Below are 21,391 nucleotides of genomic sequence, written 5' to 3' on the forward strand. Positions count from 1 at the left end.
CCACTAGAGCAATTACATCCATCTGCAGAAACAGATGGGACAGCAACTCATTGTTGGAATTGATCCATTGACAATGCAATATCTCACTGGACTATCAGGTTAGAAATTTACACGTAAAACTGGAGTGGGCCCCAAACAAAGAATTTTATGACTCGTGGCTATGGCTATGGCATCACAAACTGAACCTGACACAGTAAGTGTTAGATTGAGAGAGTTTTGTGATGTTGTAGTTACCATCTTTCAATGAGAAACCAAATTTAGATTACATCAACACTTTGATCCCGTGGCACCATTTTAAGTAAAGCATGGAAATTTTTCTCAGTATCCTGGCCATCAACATTACTAAAATGGATAATGTGATCATCATCTCATTCCTGTTTCTGAGTCCCTGTTGTTTGCAAATTAGCTGATGGTCTTACAACATTAACTACACTTTTAGAGTACTTCACTAACTGTAAGGTAACTTCAACCTTCTTAAATCCAAAAGATGCTCTATAAATGTAGGACCATTCTGTTTTTCTCTCTAAAAGTCTTTTGCACGGTACAAACACAATAATTAATTTTAGGATTGAGTTCAATGGATTTGGTGGACACTTCAAGATCTTGGTCAGGTCCAACAAATCCTGGATACCTGTCGATGGCAACACCATCAGTTAACAACGAAACAGCATATGATTTGAAGAGTAAGAAAGTAGGCAATCTTCTCTTGGGCTATTTAATTTAACCATAAGACACAGGAGCAGAAGTAGGTCACTCGGCCCATCGAGTCTGTGCTGCCATTCAGTCATGGGCTGATCCAATTTTTCCAGTCATCCCCACTCCCCTGCCTTCACCTCATACTCTTTGATGTCCAGGCTAAGCAAGAACCTATCTATCTCTGCCTTAAATACACCCAATGACTTGGCCGCCACAACCACTCGTGGCAACAAATTCCACAGATTTACCACCCTCTGACTAAAGTAATTTCTCTGCATCTCAGTTCTAAAAGAACGCCCTTCAATTCTGAAGTCGTGCCCTCTTCTCCTAGAATCCCCTACCATGGGAAATAGCTTTGCCATATCTAATCTATTCAGGCCTTTTAACATTCGGAATGTTTCTGAGATCCCTCCTCATTGTCCTGAACTCCAGGGAATACAGCCCAGGAGCTGCCAGACGTTCCTCATATGATAACCCATTCATTCCTGAAATCATTCTCGTGAATCTTCTCTGAAGTCTCTCCAATGTCAGTATATCCTTTCCAAAATAAGGAGCCCAAAACTGCACATAATACTCCAAGTGTGGTTTTTCAAAATTTGAATTGTTTTCATTCTAAAATCCTTTGACACAAATTATTCACCATGACCTTGGAAGAATAGGAGCAAGTAAAGGATGGATTATATCTACATGTCAAAGGGAAACCTAGGAACATTAAACATTTTGATGGCATATTCTATAGCTTAATAATATTCCTACTGTTACCAATTTTTACAGATGCAGCACATGAAGTATTCTAACCAGATGTATTGCAGTTAGGTACGGTATTACCTCTGCCCGTGACCTCAAGAAACAATAGAGAGTTGTGGACACAGCTCAGCACATCACGAAAACCAGCCTCCCCTTCATGCACTCTGTCTATACTTCTCGCTGCCTCAGTAAAGTAGTTAAAAATAATCAAAGTCCTCCTCCACAATGAATATTCTCTCTTCTCCCCCTCCCATCAGGCAGAAGATAAAGAAGCATGAAAGCACCTACCACCAGGCTCAGACACATCTTCTATTCCTCCATTGTAAGAGCATTAAATAGTCCCCTAGTGTGATAAAATGGACTCTTAACCACAATCTACCTTGTTATAATCTTGCACCCTTTGTCTGTATGCACTGCACTTTCTCTGTAACAGTAACATTTTATTCTGCATTCTGTTAGTACTTTCCTTTATACTACTTCAGTGCACTGTTGTAATAAAATGATATGTAGGGATGGCATGTAAGACAAAGTTTTTCAGTGTACCTCATACATGTGATAATAATAAAACAATTTATCAATTTAAGCTAAATTTCAGGGCCAAAGGACAAATACATTGTACAGTTATGATCAAAAAACGTCCACTCACCACCTCTTTGAGGGAAAATGTAATAAAGATTAATTTGTTAATGCAACAATGAAAAACATGCAGTCACTAAATTACTGATATAAGCATGGCAAAGAAGGTCATTAAGGACCCTCACCATCCAGAACAAGCCCTCTTCTCATTACGACCAATGGGAAGGAAGTACACACTCAACAGTTTAGGAACAGCTTCTTCCCCTCTGTCATCAGATTTCTGAAAGGTCCGTAAACCCACAAACACAACCTCACTATTCTGTTCTCTTTTAGTAATACTTATTTTTATAATTCTTATTGTAACGTATAGTAATTTTTACTATGTATTGCAATGTACCCTACTGCAAAACAATGGTGGGAAGGGCTTTGCCTTTGACAGAGAGGGCTCATTACAATGACTTTTCTGTTCCTGGGCACTGGTGTTTCCATACCAGGTTGTGATGCAACCGGTCAGGATATTCTCCACCTACATCTATAAAAGACCCACCTCATCCACACTGACCTTTATTCCAATCGACACTAATTCAATTTGACAGTATCAGAACGGTATCCTACTGAAGAATAGGAAAGTTATTGATTTACATTATGATATCTCCCAGAGGACAAAGAAACCATGCAGTAACATATCCTGAGGGATACCTTTTGAGCGAATTCTCTGCTATTCATTCTTCTAATGTAAAAAATAATGCTTTCTACTTATTTAATAAAGAAGCATATTTAATAACTGGAATTATCTTGGTGTCATATTGCCATACACACACTAACATCCCCTATGGCCAAACTTGTCTATAATTTGTCACTCAGTGAGCTAGTCCCATCTGTCTGCATTTGGCCCAAAGCCCTTCAAATCACTTCTATCCATGTATTTATCTAAATAGCTTTTAATTGTTGCTTATGTACATAACACATAATGTACACAGATGGAAGTGGTTCGAAGGGCTTTGGACCAAGCCACTATTTCTGGTAGCTCATTTCAAATACGTACCAACCTTTGCATGAAGAAGCTGCCTGGATGTCCCTTTCAAACCTTTCACATCTGATCTTATTTCTAGCATAGCCTCCCTGAGGAAAATACTTTCATATCTATGCTGTTCATAATCTTATATACGTGTCAGGTCACCACTCAATCTCCTTTGTTCCAGGGAATAAAGTCCAAGTCTGTACTTGTAATGTGCATTAGGCTCTCTTGAAAAGTAAGGCACTTTTAGAAATCAAAAATAGAACAGCAACTCCCACCTTCTTATTCTGGCTTCTTCCCTCTTCTTTTCCAGCCTTGATGAAGCGTCTTGGCCAGAAATGTCAACTCTTTATTCCTTTCTAAAGATGCTGCCCAACCTGCTGACCCTCCAGCATCTTATGCACGTTATTCTGGATTTTCAGTGTCTACAGAATCTCTTGGTTTTATTTAAGTGATGTATGGTTGATTCATTGTGGGATGGGATGGGGGAAGAGACCTTTCTACTGTCCTTCATGATTGCACACCTCATTTAGATCTTAAGTCATGCCAGGAATTAGCTTTACTCACCTGCAATGTTCTCATCTCTTCATCCTTTCGACACATCTTTTGCAATAATTCTGTTAAAGAACAATAAGGAAACAAGTACTATTATAAAAATATAGCACCATACATCCTTATATCATTACTCACAATGGTTGTCATAAGCAATGCAATTATTACCATGCATTTCATCTTCTAACCTATCAAAATCTCCTTGCATAAACACAAAAAACTCTGCCAATGTTGGAAATCCAAAGCAACACACATACAATGCTGGAGGAACTCAGCAGGCCAGGCAGCATCTGTGGAAATGAATATATAGTCGACATTTTGTACTGAGACCCTTCTTCAAATCACCTCCTTATGATATCTCCAGAGAACGAAGAAACCATGCAGTAACATATCCTGTCACTAACTCAAGATACTGCCTGGCCTGCTGAGTTCCTCCAGCATTTTGTGTGTGCTGATCCCATTCTAGAAAAGTTTTTTTTTAAATTTTTACTTTTATTTCTTTAGGGATCCAGCACAGTAACAAGCTTTTCTAGACCAATGAGCCTATGCTGCCCAATTACACACGTGACCAATTAACCAACTAACCCATACATCTTGGGAATGTAAGAGGAAATCAAAGTACCCGGAAGAAACCCACACAGTCACAGGGAAAACATACAAACTCCTTATAGACAGCGGCAAGAACCAAACCAGGGTCACTAATGTTCTAATATCATTACACTCACCGCTATGCTACCGTGCTGCCCCAGTTCTGAAAATTAGATTAGATTAGATTCAACTTTATTGTCATTTTGCTGAGTACAGATACAAAGCCAATGAAATGCAGTTAGCATTTAACCAGAAATGCAAAGAATAGTGTTATTTACAAAATAACTACGAATAAAAAGTAAGTGCTACAGCATACAAATATAAAAGTACTGAGACAGTACAATATGGGTGCAATACTGCTTAGCGCTGTGATGTGAGGTTCAGCAGGGTCACAGCCTAAGGGAAGAAGCTCTTCCTGAGCCTGCTGGTGCGGAAGCAGAGGCTCCTGTAGCGCCTACCGGATGGGAGGAGAGTAAAAAGTCCATGGTTAAGGTGAGATGCATCCTTGATAATGCTTTATGCCCTGCCCAGGCAGCATTTATGGTAGATGTTCTCTATGGTGGGCAATTGGGTGCCGATAATCCACTGGGCCGTTTTCACCACACGCTGGAGTGCTTTGCAGTCCGATATAGGACAATCGCCATACCATACTGAGATGCAGTTGGTGAGTATGCTCTCAATGGTACAGCGGTAAAAGTCTGTCAGTATCCTGGGATAGAGGTGAGCTTTCTTGATACTCTGCAGAAAATAAAGGCGCTTTTGCACCTTTTTGATCAGGATGGAGGAGTTATCTTGGAACATAAAACAGTACAGGCCCTTCAGCCCACTCTTTGCTGAACTTCTAACCTACTCCAAGATCAATGCAGCCCTTCCTTCCCAAATAGCCGTCCATTTTTCTATCATCCACGTGCATATCTAAGAGTCTCTTAAATGTCCTTAATGTATCTGCCTCCAACACTTATCCCTGGCAGCCTGCTCCACATACCTACCAATCTCTGTGTAAATAACTTGCCCCTGGCATCTCCCCTATGCTCCCTTCCCAACATCTTAAAGTTAAGCCCCCTTGTATTAGCTGTTTCTGCCTTGGGAAAATGTCTTTTGCTATCCACTCAGTCAATGCCTCTCTTCATCTTGTACACTTCAATCAAGTCATCTCTCATCCTCCTCCCCTCCAAAGAAAAAAGCCCTATCTCATTCAACCTATCCTCATAAGACATGTTTTGTAATCATCCTGGTAAATCTCCTGTGCCCTCCTGGTTTACCCTCTGTAAAAAGCTTCCACAACCTTCCAATAATGAGGTGACCAGAACTGCAGACAATATTGTGCATCTCAGTTGCAACATTACCTCATGGCTCAGATTTAAGAATTTAAATCTCGTTCTCCAACCACCTCCTACGGCCCCTCCCCTGCCTCTCTCAGGATCTCGTTCAGCCCTGGAACTTTCAAAGAACTCTGCTCTCCCCCTGCTTATAAATCAGAATCAGAATCAGAATCAGGTTTATTATATGATGTGAAATTTGTTAACTTAGCAACAGCAGTTCAATGCAATACATAATCTAGCGGAGAAAAAAATAAATAAAATAATAATAAACAAAATAAAAATAACAATAATAATAAATAAACAAGTAAATCAATTATGGTATACATATATTGAATAGATTTTTTAAAGTGTGCAAAAGCAGAAATACTGTATATTTAAAAAAAAGTGATGTAGTGTCCAAAGATTCAATGTCCATTTAGGAATCGGATGGCAGAGGGGAAGAAGCTGTTGCTGAATCGCTGAGTGTGTGCCTTCAGGCTTCTGTATCTCCTTCTTAATGGTAACAGTGAGAAAAGGACATGCCCTGGGTGCTGGAGGTCCTTAATAATGGACGCTGCCTTTCTGAGACACCGCTCCCTAAAGATGTCCTGGATACTTTATAGGCTATACCCAAGATGGAGCTGACTAGATTTACAACCTTCTGCAGCTTCTTTCGGTCCTGTGCAGTAGCCCCTCCATACCAGACAGTGATGCAGCATGTCAGAATGCTCCCCACGGTACAACTATAGAAGCTTTTGACTGTATTTGTTGATATGCCAAATCTCTTCAAATTCCTAATAAAGTATAGCTGCTGTCTTATCTTCTTTATAACTGCATCCATATGTTGGGACCAGGTTATATCCTTAGAGATCTTGACACCCAGAAACTTGAAATCTTTTGTGCTCTCTAATTTTGATTGTTCTATCCAGGTGGCCATATTTCAAAGCCTGTTTCCATTGGCCCATCAGTCCACAGATGTATGGTCCTTTAGGATAATCCTGAAAACCTGCTTGATCTGGCTTTAAGTTGCCCACCCTAAGGTCTCCTTGTTTCATAATATTCCTTTGAAGCACTTTGGGTTGGTAAACCATATTACAGGCGAGAGTCCAAAACCTGGCCATTTGTGTATAACTGCGTAGTGGTTAACATAATGCTATTACAGTGCTGGCGACCCAGGTTCGATCCCACCACTGTCTATAAGGAGTTTGTACATTCTCCCCATGAACGCGTGCATTTCCTCTGGGTGCCCCAGTTCCCTCCCACATTCCAAAGATGCATGGATTAGTAGGTTAATTGGTCACATGGGTGTAACTGGGCAGCGTGAGCTCATTGGGCCGGAAGTGACCTGTTACGGCGCTGCATCTCTAAATGGCCACAAAAAGGTGCCACGTTACCGGACTGTAACGTTGATAATGAATGTCCAGTATGCTATGGAGGACCTAGGGCAGATTGTAAAGAAGAGGTATACAATACAGGAACCGATATCAAGAATTCCTGAGAGGAGATTAGAGTATCTGGCTAGCAGCCAGCATATACACCACATGGATTTACAGAATTCATGCTCAAACTCCTAACATCAACACATGAAAACCTGAAACAGATTAGCTTTATTTGTCACATGTACATTGAAATATCGAAACATACAGTGAAATGCATCATTTGTGTCAATGACCGGCACAGTCCAAGGATGTGCTGGGGTAGCCCATAAGTGTTGCCATGTTTTCAACGCCAACACAGCATGCCCACAACTTCATAACCCTTACTAATCTGTTCATATTTAGAATGTGGAGCTCCCAGAGGAAACCCACTCGGTCATGGGGAGAACATACAAACTCCTTACAAACAGCAGTGGGAAATGAAACCCTGTCGCTGGCCCTGTAAAGTGTTGCGCTAAGTGCTATGTCACCATGTCACCCACTCCTAAACCTGCTGTGCCAACAGCCAAATTGTTCCAAAACAATCAAAATATTGGCTTCGACTTGGCATTGTATATAACAGCACAGGCATAGCCATACGCAATAAGGAAAAAAAAGTAATGTTCAAATTCAGCCAGGGCAATCAAGATTAAATCTCTTGTATTTGTTGGCTATTAGGTTCTTGCAGTAAATACCAACAATCCGACCTGCCTATCATGAAATTCATGAATGTGAAATTGTTACAGATTGACTCCAGGTTAATAGTTACTTTTGGAAGAAAAGCAGGCTTAAAAATAGAAAGGTCCATCTGGAGATATGGACGTCCTTCTTCGAAGCTGGAGATGAAAGCACAATGCCATGGGCTACGCATGAAGAAGGCAGCTGTATTACGAGGAAGCTGATTAAGTCACAAAGACACCCCAGGGTTCTGCACAGCCAGAAAATTACTTAAAAACTATAGTGAATGTTTTGTAACAGCAGCCAGGAGCAAAGCAGTGAATGAGTGGACAATCTATTTGTTTTTTATATTGTCATTTTGCATGGAAGCAGGCTATTTAGACCCCATGATCAGTGGGCATCCATATGTATTAACCCTACGAACAACACTTGGACCAAGGATTAAGAAATACACACACACACACACTTCTTCTTCTTCAGTTGTCCATCGAAATCCGATGACGACGTCCACTCCTTTAACGGTGAGATCTTTGATGACTATACAGTCCTATCCTGGACCCACAAGCTCTAATACAAGTGGGACATGTATATGTGGTAGTGGTGGCAACCCTGACTGCATTTCTCCTGGCTCTCTTTTGCTGCCTTCTGGTTGTTCTTTCCATCTCCAGAACACGAACCCCATCCCTACACAGCTGTCACCAAGTGGTACGGTCAGCAGCAACATCCTCCAGGTCCTCGGGTCTGATCTTGCACTTCCTTAAAGCATTCTTCATCTGATCCTTATAGCGCTTCTTCGGCCTTCCAGTTGAGCGTCGACCATGATGTAGCTGGCCGTATAACACTCTGCGGGGTAGACACACACACACGCACACACACACACATATACATACACATGCATTTATATTTATATGTATATAAGTATATAAATATATAAATGAGTGATTTAAATATATAAATGGTGGTATAAAAGGTAATATAAACATACATAATGCAGAATGCAGTGTTACAGTTACAGAGAAAGCACAGTGCACGTAGACAAATAAAATGCAGGATGCCACAAACAAAGTGGATCGGCAAATGAAGAGTTCATCTTTTAATGATGAGAGGTCTTTTCAGGAGTCTGATAACAGTGGGATAGAAGCTGTCCTTGAGCCTTGCGGTACATACTCTCAGGTTTTTGTCTATTCCACTTGAGGAAAGAGGGGAGCAGGAAGAAAGTCCGGGATGGGTGGGGTCCTTTTTATCGCTTGACTTCTCTGCCACAAAATAACAAATTGAATGCCATACCCGGCAGTGACTTATACTGCCCGGTAAAGAGACTCCAGTGTAGACTCAGCCAGCTCCATCACAGGCACAGGCCTCCCCTCCATCAAGGACATCTCCAAAAGGCAGTTCCTCAGGAAAGCAGCATCCATCACTGAGAACCCTCACCATCTGTAACACACTCTCTTCTCATTACTACCATCAGAGAGGAGCTTAAAGATTCAAAGTCAAATTTTAAGAATAGCTTCTTCCCCTCCTTCAGAAAGACCATCTTACTAATTTATATTATTTATTTTATTTTTATATTGTGGCTTGTTGTAATTGTTATGTCTTGCTCTGTATTGCTGCCACAAAACAACAAATTTCATGATGTATGTCAATAATCTTAAACCTGCTTCTGATTCTGTCTTCGATTATGTTGACTGATTTCCTAGTTCAGCAGGGCGTGTAGACAGAGTCAATGATGAGGGAAGGCTGGTTTGCGCAACAGACTGGGCACATGCAGCTTTTAGTTTTGATAAAACTATCAAGTTGATCCACACTTTGGCTGGTGAATATGATTAGATTAGATCAATTAGATGAGCTTTATTTGTCACATATACATTAAAACATCAAAATATGTTGTGAAATGGCTTGCAAAACACCACACACAAAATGCTGGAGGAACTCAGAAGGCCAAGCAGCATCTATGAAAAGGAGTAAACGGTCAACATTTCAGGCCGAGACTCCTCATTGGGACTTTTTCCAGATACCCTACCTGGCCTACTGGGTTCCTCCAGCATTTTGTGCATGTTGCTTGGATTCCCAGTATCCGTAGATTTTCTCATGTCAGTAAAATGTCTGCTAGCTTCATCCCACTGCCTTTCCAGTCTTGATGAAGTGTCTCAATCCGAAATCCCCGCTGTTTATTCCTCTCCATATATTCTGCCTCTCCTGCTGAGTTCCTCCAACATTTTGTGTGTGTTATTCCGGATTTCCAGCAACTGTAGAACCTCTTGTGTTTATACAGTAAAATGTGCTGTTTGCATCAACAAACAACACAGTCTGAGAATGTGCTGGGAGCAGCCCACAAATGTCACCATCCTCCATTGCCAACACTGCGTAACCACAATTTACTAATGCTAACCCCTGCTACTTTGGAATGTGGGAGGAAACTGGAGCACCTGAAGGAAGCTCACATGGTCATAGGGTAAACATATAAAGTTCTTACAGACAGCAACAGGATTGAACCTCAATTGCTGGCACTATAACGGATTATGTTAACCGCTACACACACACAAAATGCTGGAGGAACTCAGCAGGTCAGACAGCATCTTTGGAAAAGAATATACAGTTGACGTTTTGGGTCAAGACCCCTCTTCGGGACTGAAAAGGAAGGGGGTAGATGCTAGAATAAAAAGGCAGGGGAGAGGAAGGAGGATAGCTAGAAGGTGATAGATGAAGCCAGGTGGTTGGAAAGATAAAGGAAGGGCTGGAGAAGAAGAAATCTAAAAAGGTGAGGAGAGTGGGCCACGGGAGAAAAGGATGGAGGAGGGAACCTAGAGGAAGGGGATAGGCAGGTGAGAAGAGGTAAGAGGCCAAAGTGAGGAACAGAAGAAAAGGAGAGGGGGAGGGAAAACTCTTTTTACCAAATGGAGAGATCAATATTCATGGCATCAGGCTGGAGGCTACCCAGAAGGAATATCAGGTTTTGCTCCTCTATTCTGAGGGTAGCCTCATCTTGGCACAAGAGGAGGCCATGGACTGACATGTCAGAACGGGAATAGCAATCAGAATTAAAATGTTTGGCCACCGGGAAGTTCCGCTTGTGGCGGATTGAGTGGAGGTGCTCAACAAAGCAGTCCCCCAACTTACAGTGGGTCTCACCAACGTAGAGAGATACATTGTGAGCACCAAGCACAATAGACGACCCAGCAGGCTCACAGCTGAAGAGTTGCCTCACCTGGAAGGACTGTTTTGGGCCCTGAATGGAGGTGAGGGATGAGGTGAATGGGCAGGTGTTGCACTCAGACCACTTGCAGGAATAAGTGCTGGGAGGGAACTGCTAACCACTACACCACCATGCTGCCCCTGCAGAAGTAATAGGGAGTAGTTCTAGAGTTTTGAACCTCAGATAGTCAATCAGCCTAGAAATATTCCTGGAAATACAATTTCATATCAGTCACATTGGCATGGATGCAAGAGTTTCATTCCTTTGTACACCTTTCAGCAGAACTGTCACCAGCATCTCATCATGTACAGATCCCAGTTTGAAACCTGGCAAAAAGAAAAGGTCAACAAAACGTCGCTCTCCGTGTCCTGCTTGCAGGTGATTACAAAAAGCAGCTCCGTGATAAAATGCAGCGCTGCCTTAGGAAGATGTGTCAATGTCAGCATGTAGCCGACTGTGAAAGGATGAGGGAAAAGAGGAGCCTTCCCTCTGACAAGCTCATCCATCAAACAAGGTGGAAAGCCGCTCCAGTGTTTGATTCTAAACTGCTTGTGAGCTAAATTGCAGAGTACAGCAAGACGCCCGAAGCAGAATTTGTTCTCATTATGCTGACTCTGTACTGAGAATGCTTGTTTATCAAAACTCAAGGTAGAAGAAAGAGGGGAAAAATCAGCCTGATAAAGGAAAAAAAAAAGCTGCTGCTTTTATTAGAGCAAAAGACCCAGTTGCTTGTGCCTACCTTTGATTAATAGCACAACCAGTTTTAGGACACCCTCGACTCTCTGGAGTAACATGCTAATCCCAGGACCAATGATGGCATGTTGATGAAAAGCCACTCAGGACAAGCATCATGAACTTAAACCAATACATTTTGGTAGCAATGCACTGAATAAATGCATGGATTTCCAATTTCTCTGGTAACGAACCTGTGACTAATGAGGGACCACAAACAGAACCCTTTTCATTGACCAACTGTTATCCTGGAATTTAGAAGATTCAAAGGGAATTGCAAACGTGAATGGACAGGCAGATGTCAGAAGAGGGATCTGGGAATACAAATCCATAATTCCTTGAAAGTGGCATCACAGGGCCGTAAAGAAAGCTTTTGACACATTGGCTTTCACAAATCAAAGTACTGAATACAGGAGCTGGACTGTTGTGTTGAAGTTATATAAGATAATGGTGAGGCCTAATCTGGAGTATTGCATACAGTTCTGGTTGCCTACTTGCAGGAGAGATATCACTAAGATTGAAAGAGTACAGAGAAAATTTACAAGGATGTTTCCAGAAAGTGTTATAAGTTATAAGGAAAGGTTGAATTGGTTAAGACTTTGTTCCCTAGACACTAGAAGAATGAGGGGGGATTTGATAGAAGTATTCAAAACGATGAGGTGTATAGATAGGGTAGATGCAAACAGGCTTTTTCCACTGAGGTTGGGTGAGACTAGAACTAGAAATCATAGGTTTAGTGTGAAAGGTCAAATATTTAAGAGGAGTGCAAGGGGGAACAACTTCACTCACAGAGTGATGCAACTGTGGAATAAACTGCCAGCAGAAATGGTGGATGCAGGTTTGATTTTAACATTTAAGAGAAATTTGGATAGGTGGAGTATGAAGAGTTACGGTTCAGGCGTGAGTCTATGGGACTAGGCAGACTACAGTTCAGCACAGTCTAGGTGGGCCAGAGGGTCTGTTTCTTTGCTGTAGTGCTCTATGAATCTATGCCAAATTTTGGATCAACACACACACACACACACACACAATGCTGGAGAAACTCAGCTGCACAATCAGCATCTAACAAGGGAAATGGATAGTTAACATTTCAGGTGGAGACACTTCATCTGAACTGAAAGATAGAGGAAAAATAGCCAATATTAAAGATAGAGAGAAGGGGGCAGGCAAGAGGTAGCAGCCAAAAGGAGAAGAGGAGGTAATAGCTCTGCCTTACTTGTTTTAAATCCCATCTCAGCCTCATTCAAGCTGCTTCAGCCTGAGCAATGGATTTGTAACTTATCACTTACACCCTGCTGGAACATTGGAGAGGGTCCAGATGAAGTTCACAAGGAGGTTATCGGGTACATGCGCTGAGTAGTATGAGCAGTTTGGCCTGCTATACAAGAAAGGATTTGCTGGCATTGGAGAGGGTCCAGAAGAGGTTCACAAGAACGATCCTGGAATGTATGAGGAGCTTAATAATCAATTCTGTGAATTTCACACATTCATCACCCTCTAGCTAAGAAAGTTCCTCCTCAAATCTCTTCTCAAGATCCTGGAATGTATGAGGAGCTTTTGATGGCTCTGGGTCTATACTAACTGGAGTTTAGAAGAATGGTAGTGAGGGGAGGGGAAGATCCCAATGAAATCTATCGAATATCAAAAAGCTGAGCTAGAATAGGCGTGGAGACGATTCCTATTGTGGAAGAGTCATGGACCAGACAGCAGCACCTTAGAATACTAGGACGTCCCTTGAGATGAGATTTGAGGAGGAATTTTCTTAGCCAGAGGGTGATGAATGTGTGAAATTCACAGAATTGATTATTAAGGGTGTCAAAGGTTTGTTTAAATACATTTATTAATGAACAGGAAGGAGATAGAGTGCCTAGTGACCTGGTGTCATAACAACCACCTTTCCCTCAATGACAACAGAACAAAAGAGCTGGACATTACTTTAGGAAAGGGCACCTGTTTACATCAATGGTCGGGAGCATTGAAACCTTCAAGTAACCAGGAGTGAACATTACCTACAGCCTGTCCTGGTCCAACCATGTAGATTTCATGGCCAAGAAAGTGCAGTAGTGCCTTTATTTTCTCACAGACGCAAAAGAAATTTGGCCCGTCCCCTTTAAATTTTAATAATGCATCATAGAAACCATCCTATCATGATGCATCACAGTCTGGTATGGCAACTGCTTTGCTTGAGACTGCAAGAAATTGCAGAGAGTTGTGGACACAGAAGTCAGCCTCCCCTCCATGGATACGGACTGCAACAGGGGAGGGGCGGTGATACGTGAGTGAAGTAGGGAGGAAAGTGGGAGTGATTTATAGAGCTGGGAGGTGATAGGTGCAGGTGACAAAAGTCTGAAAAAGGTGGAATCTGATAGGGGAGAATGATAGACTATGGGATAAAGGGAAAGAGGTGGGGAAGGGAACCGGTGGGAGAAGTCTGTGGGTGATGGTTAATGGAGAGGGTGGGAATGGGAAAGTGAGCGATGGGTGATAAAAGCGGGGAAGGGTCACCCCTCATCTGGATCCGTCTATCTCCTGCCAGTTCCTGCACACCCCTTCCCGCTTTCCTTTTTTAAACCTGGCTATCTTCTTTATTCTTTCTTACTTCTCTTCTAATATTTGTATATCTGTGCACTTGTAATGCTACTGTGACACTGTAATCTCCTCTGGGACCAATAAAGTATCTATCTATCTATCTCCCCTCTTTCTTTCCAGTCTTGATCAATTGCCAATTCCCTTCATAGATGCTGAGTTCCTCCATCGCCTTGTGTGTTGCTCCAGATTTCCAGCATTTGCAGTCTCCAGTGATGAAAGCTGTATTGCTTTCCACAGGACATTTCTCAGTCTGGGATGCCAGGCATAACTACATTTATTACTTCCATTTTAGATTTCCAAACCTTTTCTCCTTCACATAAATATGATAGAACTTAAAAATTCTACTCAGAATATGATATATCCCCAGTGGACTTCTATTCTCTCATATTACTTAAGTGTTACAGACAGTGATATAAAATATTTACTCCATCAACAATAGTATCTGTTCAAAAGTTGCAGTTTGTTATCCATTGTAGACAATTTTTTCTCTCTCTCGTGTGACTGTGAAAGAAATAACTCATTTTTACACTCAGTGGCCACTTTATTAGGTACACCGGTACACTTGCTTATTAATGCAAATATCTAACCAGCCAATCATGTGGCAGCAACTCAATGCATAAAAGCATGCAGTCATGGTCAAGAGATTCAGTTGTTGTTCAAACCTAACATCAGAGTGGGGAAGAAATGTGATCTAAGTGATTTTGACTGTGGAATGATTGTTGGTTCCAGATGGAGCAGTTTAAGTATCTCAAAAAGTGCTGATCGCCTGGGATTTTCAGACGCAAAAACCTCAAGAGTTTACAGAGAATGGTGTGAAAGTAAAAACATCCAGTGAGCGGCAATTCTGTGGGTGACAATGACTTGTTAATGAGAGAGGTCAGAGGAGGATGGCCAGACTGGCTCAAGCTGACAGGAAGGCAACAGTAACTCAGATAACCATGTGTTACGACAGTGGTGTGCAGAAGAGCATCTCTGAACGCGCAACATGTCAAACCTTGAAGTGGATGGGCTACAGCAGTATAAAACCACAGACATACACTCAGTGGCCACTTAATTAGCTGCAGGGGGCACCTAATAAAGTGGCCATTGAGTGCATAGTCCTTTACACAATTTGGGGAAGTCCCAATGGGCTCTGCAGGCCATTAAGTATTTCTATTAGAAGCGACATTACTGTTCTAATCCAGGCAACACAGCTAGTTTTGCTCAATGAATATTCCACAACAATAGCTCATTCACAAATATGCAAATTGCCATCAAACCACAATGGGGAAAAGGCAGAAAACTACAATGTATAGTCATGAATAACACAACAGGAAGCTAAAACAACTTCATTCAAATTATCTGTCAAATACTCTGCACTGAGTCATAGCTCCTCTGTATAGGTATAGCCTAGGATATGTATGAGTGTTTCAAACTCTGATTTCTGACAGTTTTCAGTGCAGGCAAACCATGGTCCAAACCAGCTTAGCTTTACTTCCCAGGATCAAAAATCTCTGTCAAATCTTAATAGCAGAGTACACAAAAGAAGACTCACTTCAGTTATACCACTAGTTTGCATTGTTGATTAAAATGTGAATGGCAAAATATATCCCTAAGCCTATTATGCTGCTGACATAAAAAAGAATTGAAATACTACAGTGTAAGCATATCCTGTGGGGAGTACAAAATTAAAAAATTCATAAATAAAAGCTAGTCACTAATTAAAGCATGTGCAAATTAGGAAAAACATCATCACTAGGAGCTTTGGGAATGTGGAACATACTTAAACGTAGGAATTGATGAGGTAATTGGTGACCCTGCATAAAAGGGAGGGAGGAATGGAAGCAACACACACAAAATGCTGCAGCTCAGCAGGTCAGGCAGTATCTATGGAAATAAATAAACAGTCTACCTTGTAGGCTGAGTACCTTCTTCAAGACTGAAAAGGAAGATGTCAGAATAAAAAGGTGGGGGTAGGGGAAGGAGGGGAGCTGGAAGGGTATAGGTGAAGCCAGGTTAGTGGGAAAGGTCAAAGGCTGGAGAGGATGGAATCTAATAGGAGAGAAAAGTGGACTATAGAAGAAAGGGAAAGTGGAGACACCTGGGGGAGATGAAGGCAGATGAGATGAGGTAAAAGGTCAGAGAGGAAAAGTAAGATCCATTAATAGAATTCATTGCAGAGAGCTGGAAGGCATGGAGTGTGAACACTGTTGTTTAAAATGCACTGTCCCTGCGCTAAATTCTTAATAATCCTACCACTATTGTTAGTATTCTTTGATAACTTGATTTCAAATTTTGTTGCATATTCATTAGCACCAAGCACCAAAGGGAACCCACTACGGCACAAGCACCATCGATATGTCAACTGGAGGTGCTGCCTCAAGAACACAACATTCACTATCAAAGATCCCCACTGTTCAGGCCAAGATATCTTCTCGCAGTGACTATCAGGCAGGAGGTACTGAAGCCTGACATCCCACACCACAAGTTCAGGAACAGCTACTTCCTTTTAACTATTCATCTTTGAACCAACCAACAAAACTCTGGTCACTACTGTTTAGCATGATCACTTTCATCACTTTGCACTAAAATGGACTCTTTGTTTTTTCCTAGTACTGTTCTTTCTTGTAACAATTGAGTATAATTTATATTTGATTTATGTTTTCCTTGTGAATGCTGCTTACCCGATGCTATGTGCATATGATGCTGCTGCAATTAAGTTTTTTATTTTATCTAGGCACACACCTCAATAAATTTTGGCATTTCCCATTCAATTCAATCTAACATGTGTCATTTAATTAATTTAATAACTTGATCCATGTCAACCTATCTATACTGATCAGCAGACAGCTGAAGAGTTCAGCAGATTCCAGCCTTGTTCTGATCATCTTTGACAATGCTCTGGCCTGCACCATCACTGGGGTAACACAACAGCGTGGCAATTGATATAATGCTATTACAGCATCAACAGTCCGGCTAAGAAACTTATATGTTCTTCCCATGACTACATGGGTTTCCTCCTGGTGCTCTAGTTTCCTCCCATATTCAAAGACTTATGGGTTAGGGTTAGTAATCTGCTGGCAGGCTATGTTTGCACCAGAGGAGTAGAGACACTTGCAGACTGCCCCCTCTACATCCTCACAGTGTGTTGGTCATTGATGCAAAAACTACACATTTCACCGTATGTTCTAATGTTTCAACGTACAGATGATAAATAAATCTAATCATTGATCTTTAATTTTTAATCCCTTTTATTTTTCTTACATTCTCAGCAACTCCCACAAAATTCACATACTGTACGATTCACAAACTGCATGCCTTTTGGGATGTAGGATCTACACTTAGATCACTTTGCATTAAAATGGACTTCCTTTAGACTCTAATCGGGTTTTTTGCTGTAAATAATGTATGTAATTGTATGTAGGGCAGCATGGTAGTGTAGCAGTAAGCATAACACTATTACAGCACCAGTGACCGGGGATCAATTCATGCCACTATCTGTAAGGAGTTTCTACGCCCGCCCTGTGACCAAGTATGTTTCCTCCAGGTGCTCCTGTTTCCTCTGACATCTCAACAATGTATGAGTTTGTAGGTTAATTAGTCACATGAGTGTAACCAGGCAGCATGAGCTCGGGTGAGCCGCAAGGGCCAGTGCTGTATCTCTAAATAAATAAAAAATGTAAATTAAAGTACAAACATAGATAATTCTGCAGATGCTGGAAATCCAAACAACACACACAAAATGTTGGAGGAACTCAGCAGACCAGGTAGCATCTATGGAAAAGGGTAAATGGTCGACGATTCGGGACGAGACCCTTCTTCAAGATATTTAATTTATGTTTTTTTTGTGAATACTGCTTATATGATGCCATACGTTTCTGATGCTGCTGCAAGTAAGTTTTTCATTGCACCTGTGCATACATGTTTTTGTGCAGATGACAACAAACTTTACTTTGGAAGGAAACCAGATTACCAGGAAGAGACCCACACAGAAACAGGGAGAACACACAAATGTTAAGCAGTTCTCAGTCTCTGTCTTAATGCCATTTTGGAAGCAAATTTTCAGCCAGAGCTTCATGGATTTATTCTGTCTCTCTCTTTGCTTTTCAGACTTTGCTTTAAAGGCTGATATTTCTGCAAAATCTTGAATTTCCTGTGAAAATTGTGTGTCAATTGAAGCTGTGATACATCTGGTAACATTAAAGATAAATCCTGATATTCCTGCCGGACGCAGTGAAACTCATCACTTAGAGAACAACGGCTGGTAAAGTTGTATTTTAATTTAATTTGCTAAGTGTTGACTGGTTAAAAAGGATGAAACACAGATTGTTATTGAGATCGGAGCTGTAAAAACAATTGCAAATTATATTGTCAAATACCTATAAGCACCAATCACAATTCTCTGCATTTGAATAATGAAACCATTATCGAGCTGCTGTTGTTTACAAGAAATCTTAAAAGAAACTATTATATAGAACATAGAATATTACAACACAGTACAGGCCTTTCAGCCCATGATGTTATGCCGAATTTTAAACCTTCTCTAAAATCAATTTGTCTCATTTATTTTTCCAAGAAAATTCACCAGTGCCTCTACTTCCTCAGTAGACTAAAGAAACTTGGCAAGTTCCTTTGATGTTCACAATAAAAGCATCCTGTTGGGATGTGTCAAGGCTAGGTACAGCAACTGCATTGCCCGTAAACACAAAAACTGCAGAGAGTTGTTGACAGAGGTCAGCACATCATAGAAATCAGCCTCCCCTCTATGGTCTCTGCCAAACCTACACTTCTCACAGCTTCGGTAAAACAGCCAACATAATTAAAGAACGCACTTGTCCAGAACATTCTCCTTTCTCCCCCTGTCGTCAGACTAAAGGTACAAAAGCCTGAAAGCATGTACCACTAGCACGATGGCAACTTCCCTATTTTGATAACATGAACTTTTGATCTCACAGCCTAACTCATGACTTTGCAAGCATTGTCTACCTGCACTGCCTTTTCTCTGTAACACTTTATTGTGTACTCTGTTACTGTTTTACCTTGTATTACTGCACTGCACTTTGTAAAGAATTGATCTGTATGAATGACTACTCTACTGGCACAAGACCATTTTTTCACTGTACCTCAGAACATGTGGCAATAATAAACAGACTTACTATTTTACCACTTACCAGTGAAAAGTCAAACACATATCAATGATGAGAAGCCTAGGAGAATCATAAAATGATCACACCTATTTCACTAATTGGAGGATATACAGTAATTATTTATGTTTGGACGGAGGAACTGAGAAAAGGGAATGGCGTTTTTCTGGGAAGGACAGTCTCTTGCTCACTTTTACTTGCAATAATGTCTTAGCAATTGTAATCCTTTCAGTAGTTGTCCTTTGGAGTTTTCTTAGTTGCTGTCCCAATATGGCTTCCTCTACATCGGGGGAGCACTTTATTGAGCATATTCACTCTATCCGCCGCGAAAGGCAGGATGTACCATCTCAATTCAACTTCCAATTCACATTCTGACATGTCTGTCCATGGACCTCCACTGTCATAATGAGGCCAAACACAGGCTGGAGGAGCAACACCTCATATTGTCTAGGTAGCTTTCAACCCAATGCATTAACATCAATTTCTTTCACCTCCAGTAATTGTCTTTCTCCTTCTCTCTTTTTCTTTTCCCCCATTCTAGTTACCCTCTCACTCGCTCTCTTTTCCTCACCTGTGCATTGCCTCCCTCTAGTTCCCCTCCTCCCCTTTCTTCCATGGCCGATTGTGTTCTCCTATCCTCACAAAACTCCTATGGATTACCCTTATCTAAGAAAGCATGTGCTGGCTTTGGAGACTGCCCAGAGGAGGTTCACGGGAATGAACCCGGGAATGAAAAGATTATCGTCTGAGAAGTGTTTGCTGGCTCTGGTCCTGTACTCGTTGGAGTTTTAGAAAATTGAGCGGGGGGATCTCATTGAAACCTATCAAATATTGAAAGGTCTAGACTGAATTGACATGGAGAGGTTGTTTCCAATATTTGGGGAGTTTTGGACCTCAGGGCACAGCCTGAGAATACAAGAACATCTCTTTAGAACAGAGATGAGGAGGAATTTCTTTAACCAGAGGGCAGTGAATCTGTGAAATTCATTGTCACAAACAACTGTGGAGGCCAAGTCACTCGGTATATTTAAAACGGATGTTGACGGGTTCTTGATTAGTAAGAGCGTTGGAGATTATGGAGAGAAGGCAGGAGAATGGGGTTGAGAGGGATCATTAATCAGTCATAATAGAATGGCAGACCAGACTCAATGGGAAAAATGGCCTAATTCTGCACTTATGTCTTACGGTCTCATCAGATATCTTGTTCAACCCTTTACTTCTTCCAACTATCCTCTCCCAATTTCTTACTTCATTCCGGCACCCTTGCCCACACACCTTCCCCCTCACCTGGCTTCACTTATCACCTATCAGCTTGTACTCCTTCCCTTTTCCCCACCTTATTATTCTAGAACATAGAAAGCTACAGCACAATACTGGCCCTTCAGACCACAATATTGTGCCGACCATGTAACCTAATCTAGAAACTGCTTCAAATTTCCCTACCACATAGCCCTCTACTTTTCTAAGCTCCATCTACCTATCTTAGAGTCTCTTATAAGACCCTATTGTATCCACCTCTACCACCGTTGCTGGCAGTGTACTCCACGCTCCCAACACTCTGTGTTACCGCTGATATCCCCCCTGTATCTACTTCCAAGCACCTTAAAACTATGCCCACTTGTGTTAGCCATTTCAGCCCTGGGAAAGAGCCTCTGGCTATCCACACAATCAAAGCTTCTCATCATCTTATACACCTTTATCAGGTCACCTCTCATCCTCCATTGCGCCAAGGAGAAAAGGCCAAGTTCACTCAACCGAATCTCATAAGGTATGCTCCCCAATCCAGGCAACATCCTTACTCTGGTTTCTTCTCCCTTCCTTTCTAGTCCCAATGAAGGGTCTTGGCTTGAAGTGTCACCTGTTAATTCCTTTCGTACAGGCTGCCTGACCTGCAGAATTTTTCCAGCATTTTGTATGTTACTCTGACAAAGCAAGTACACTGTTCTCACTAGGACAGCAAGTTTTCTGATTCTATGCATAACTTTTAAAGCAAATGTTAATATTTTTCTACATTGAATATTTGATTCTATCAAAAGCCCGCAATTGCCTGGATTGGTATTCCAATCAATTATTGAACACATCAATAATTAATCTGTCTGGTAAAGATCTTTGATCCGAAATATTGACTCTTAATTTCAAGAGGTGCTGCCTGATCTAATGAGTGTATCCAGCATTTTCTGTTC

At 41.4% G+C, this 21,391-nt stretch overlaps 1 protein-coding gene across 6 annotated transcripts in view; it reads right to left on the reverse strand.

The window, feature by feature from the left end:
• LOC134344680 (centrosomal protein of 128 kDa) overlaps positions 1-21,391 on the reverse strand; it is a 664,526-nt gene that overhangs the window by 127,841 nt on the left and 515,294 nt on the right. For all 6 annotated transcript variants that reach the window (XM_063044801.1, XM_063044787.1, XM_063044794.1 and 3 more), the window contains one exon: positions 3,605-3,654. In XM_063044801.1, coding sequence (XP_062900871.1) covers positions 3,605-3,654 — 50 coding nt within the window. The remainder of the gene's footprint in view (positions 1-3,604; positions 3,655-21,391) is intronic.

The sequence above is a fragment of the Mobula hypostoma genome, chromosome 1 (genome assembly GCF_963921235.1).
Source record: "Mobula hypostoma chromosome 1, sMobHyp1.1, whole genome shotgun sequence".
Lineage (NCBI taxonomy): Eukaryota > Metazoa > Chordata > Chondrichthyes > Myliobatiformes > Myliobatidae > Mobula > Mobula hypostoma.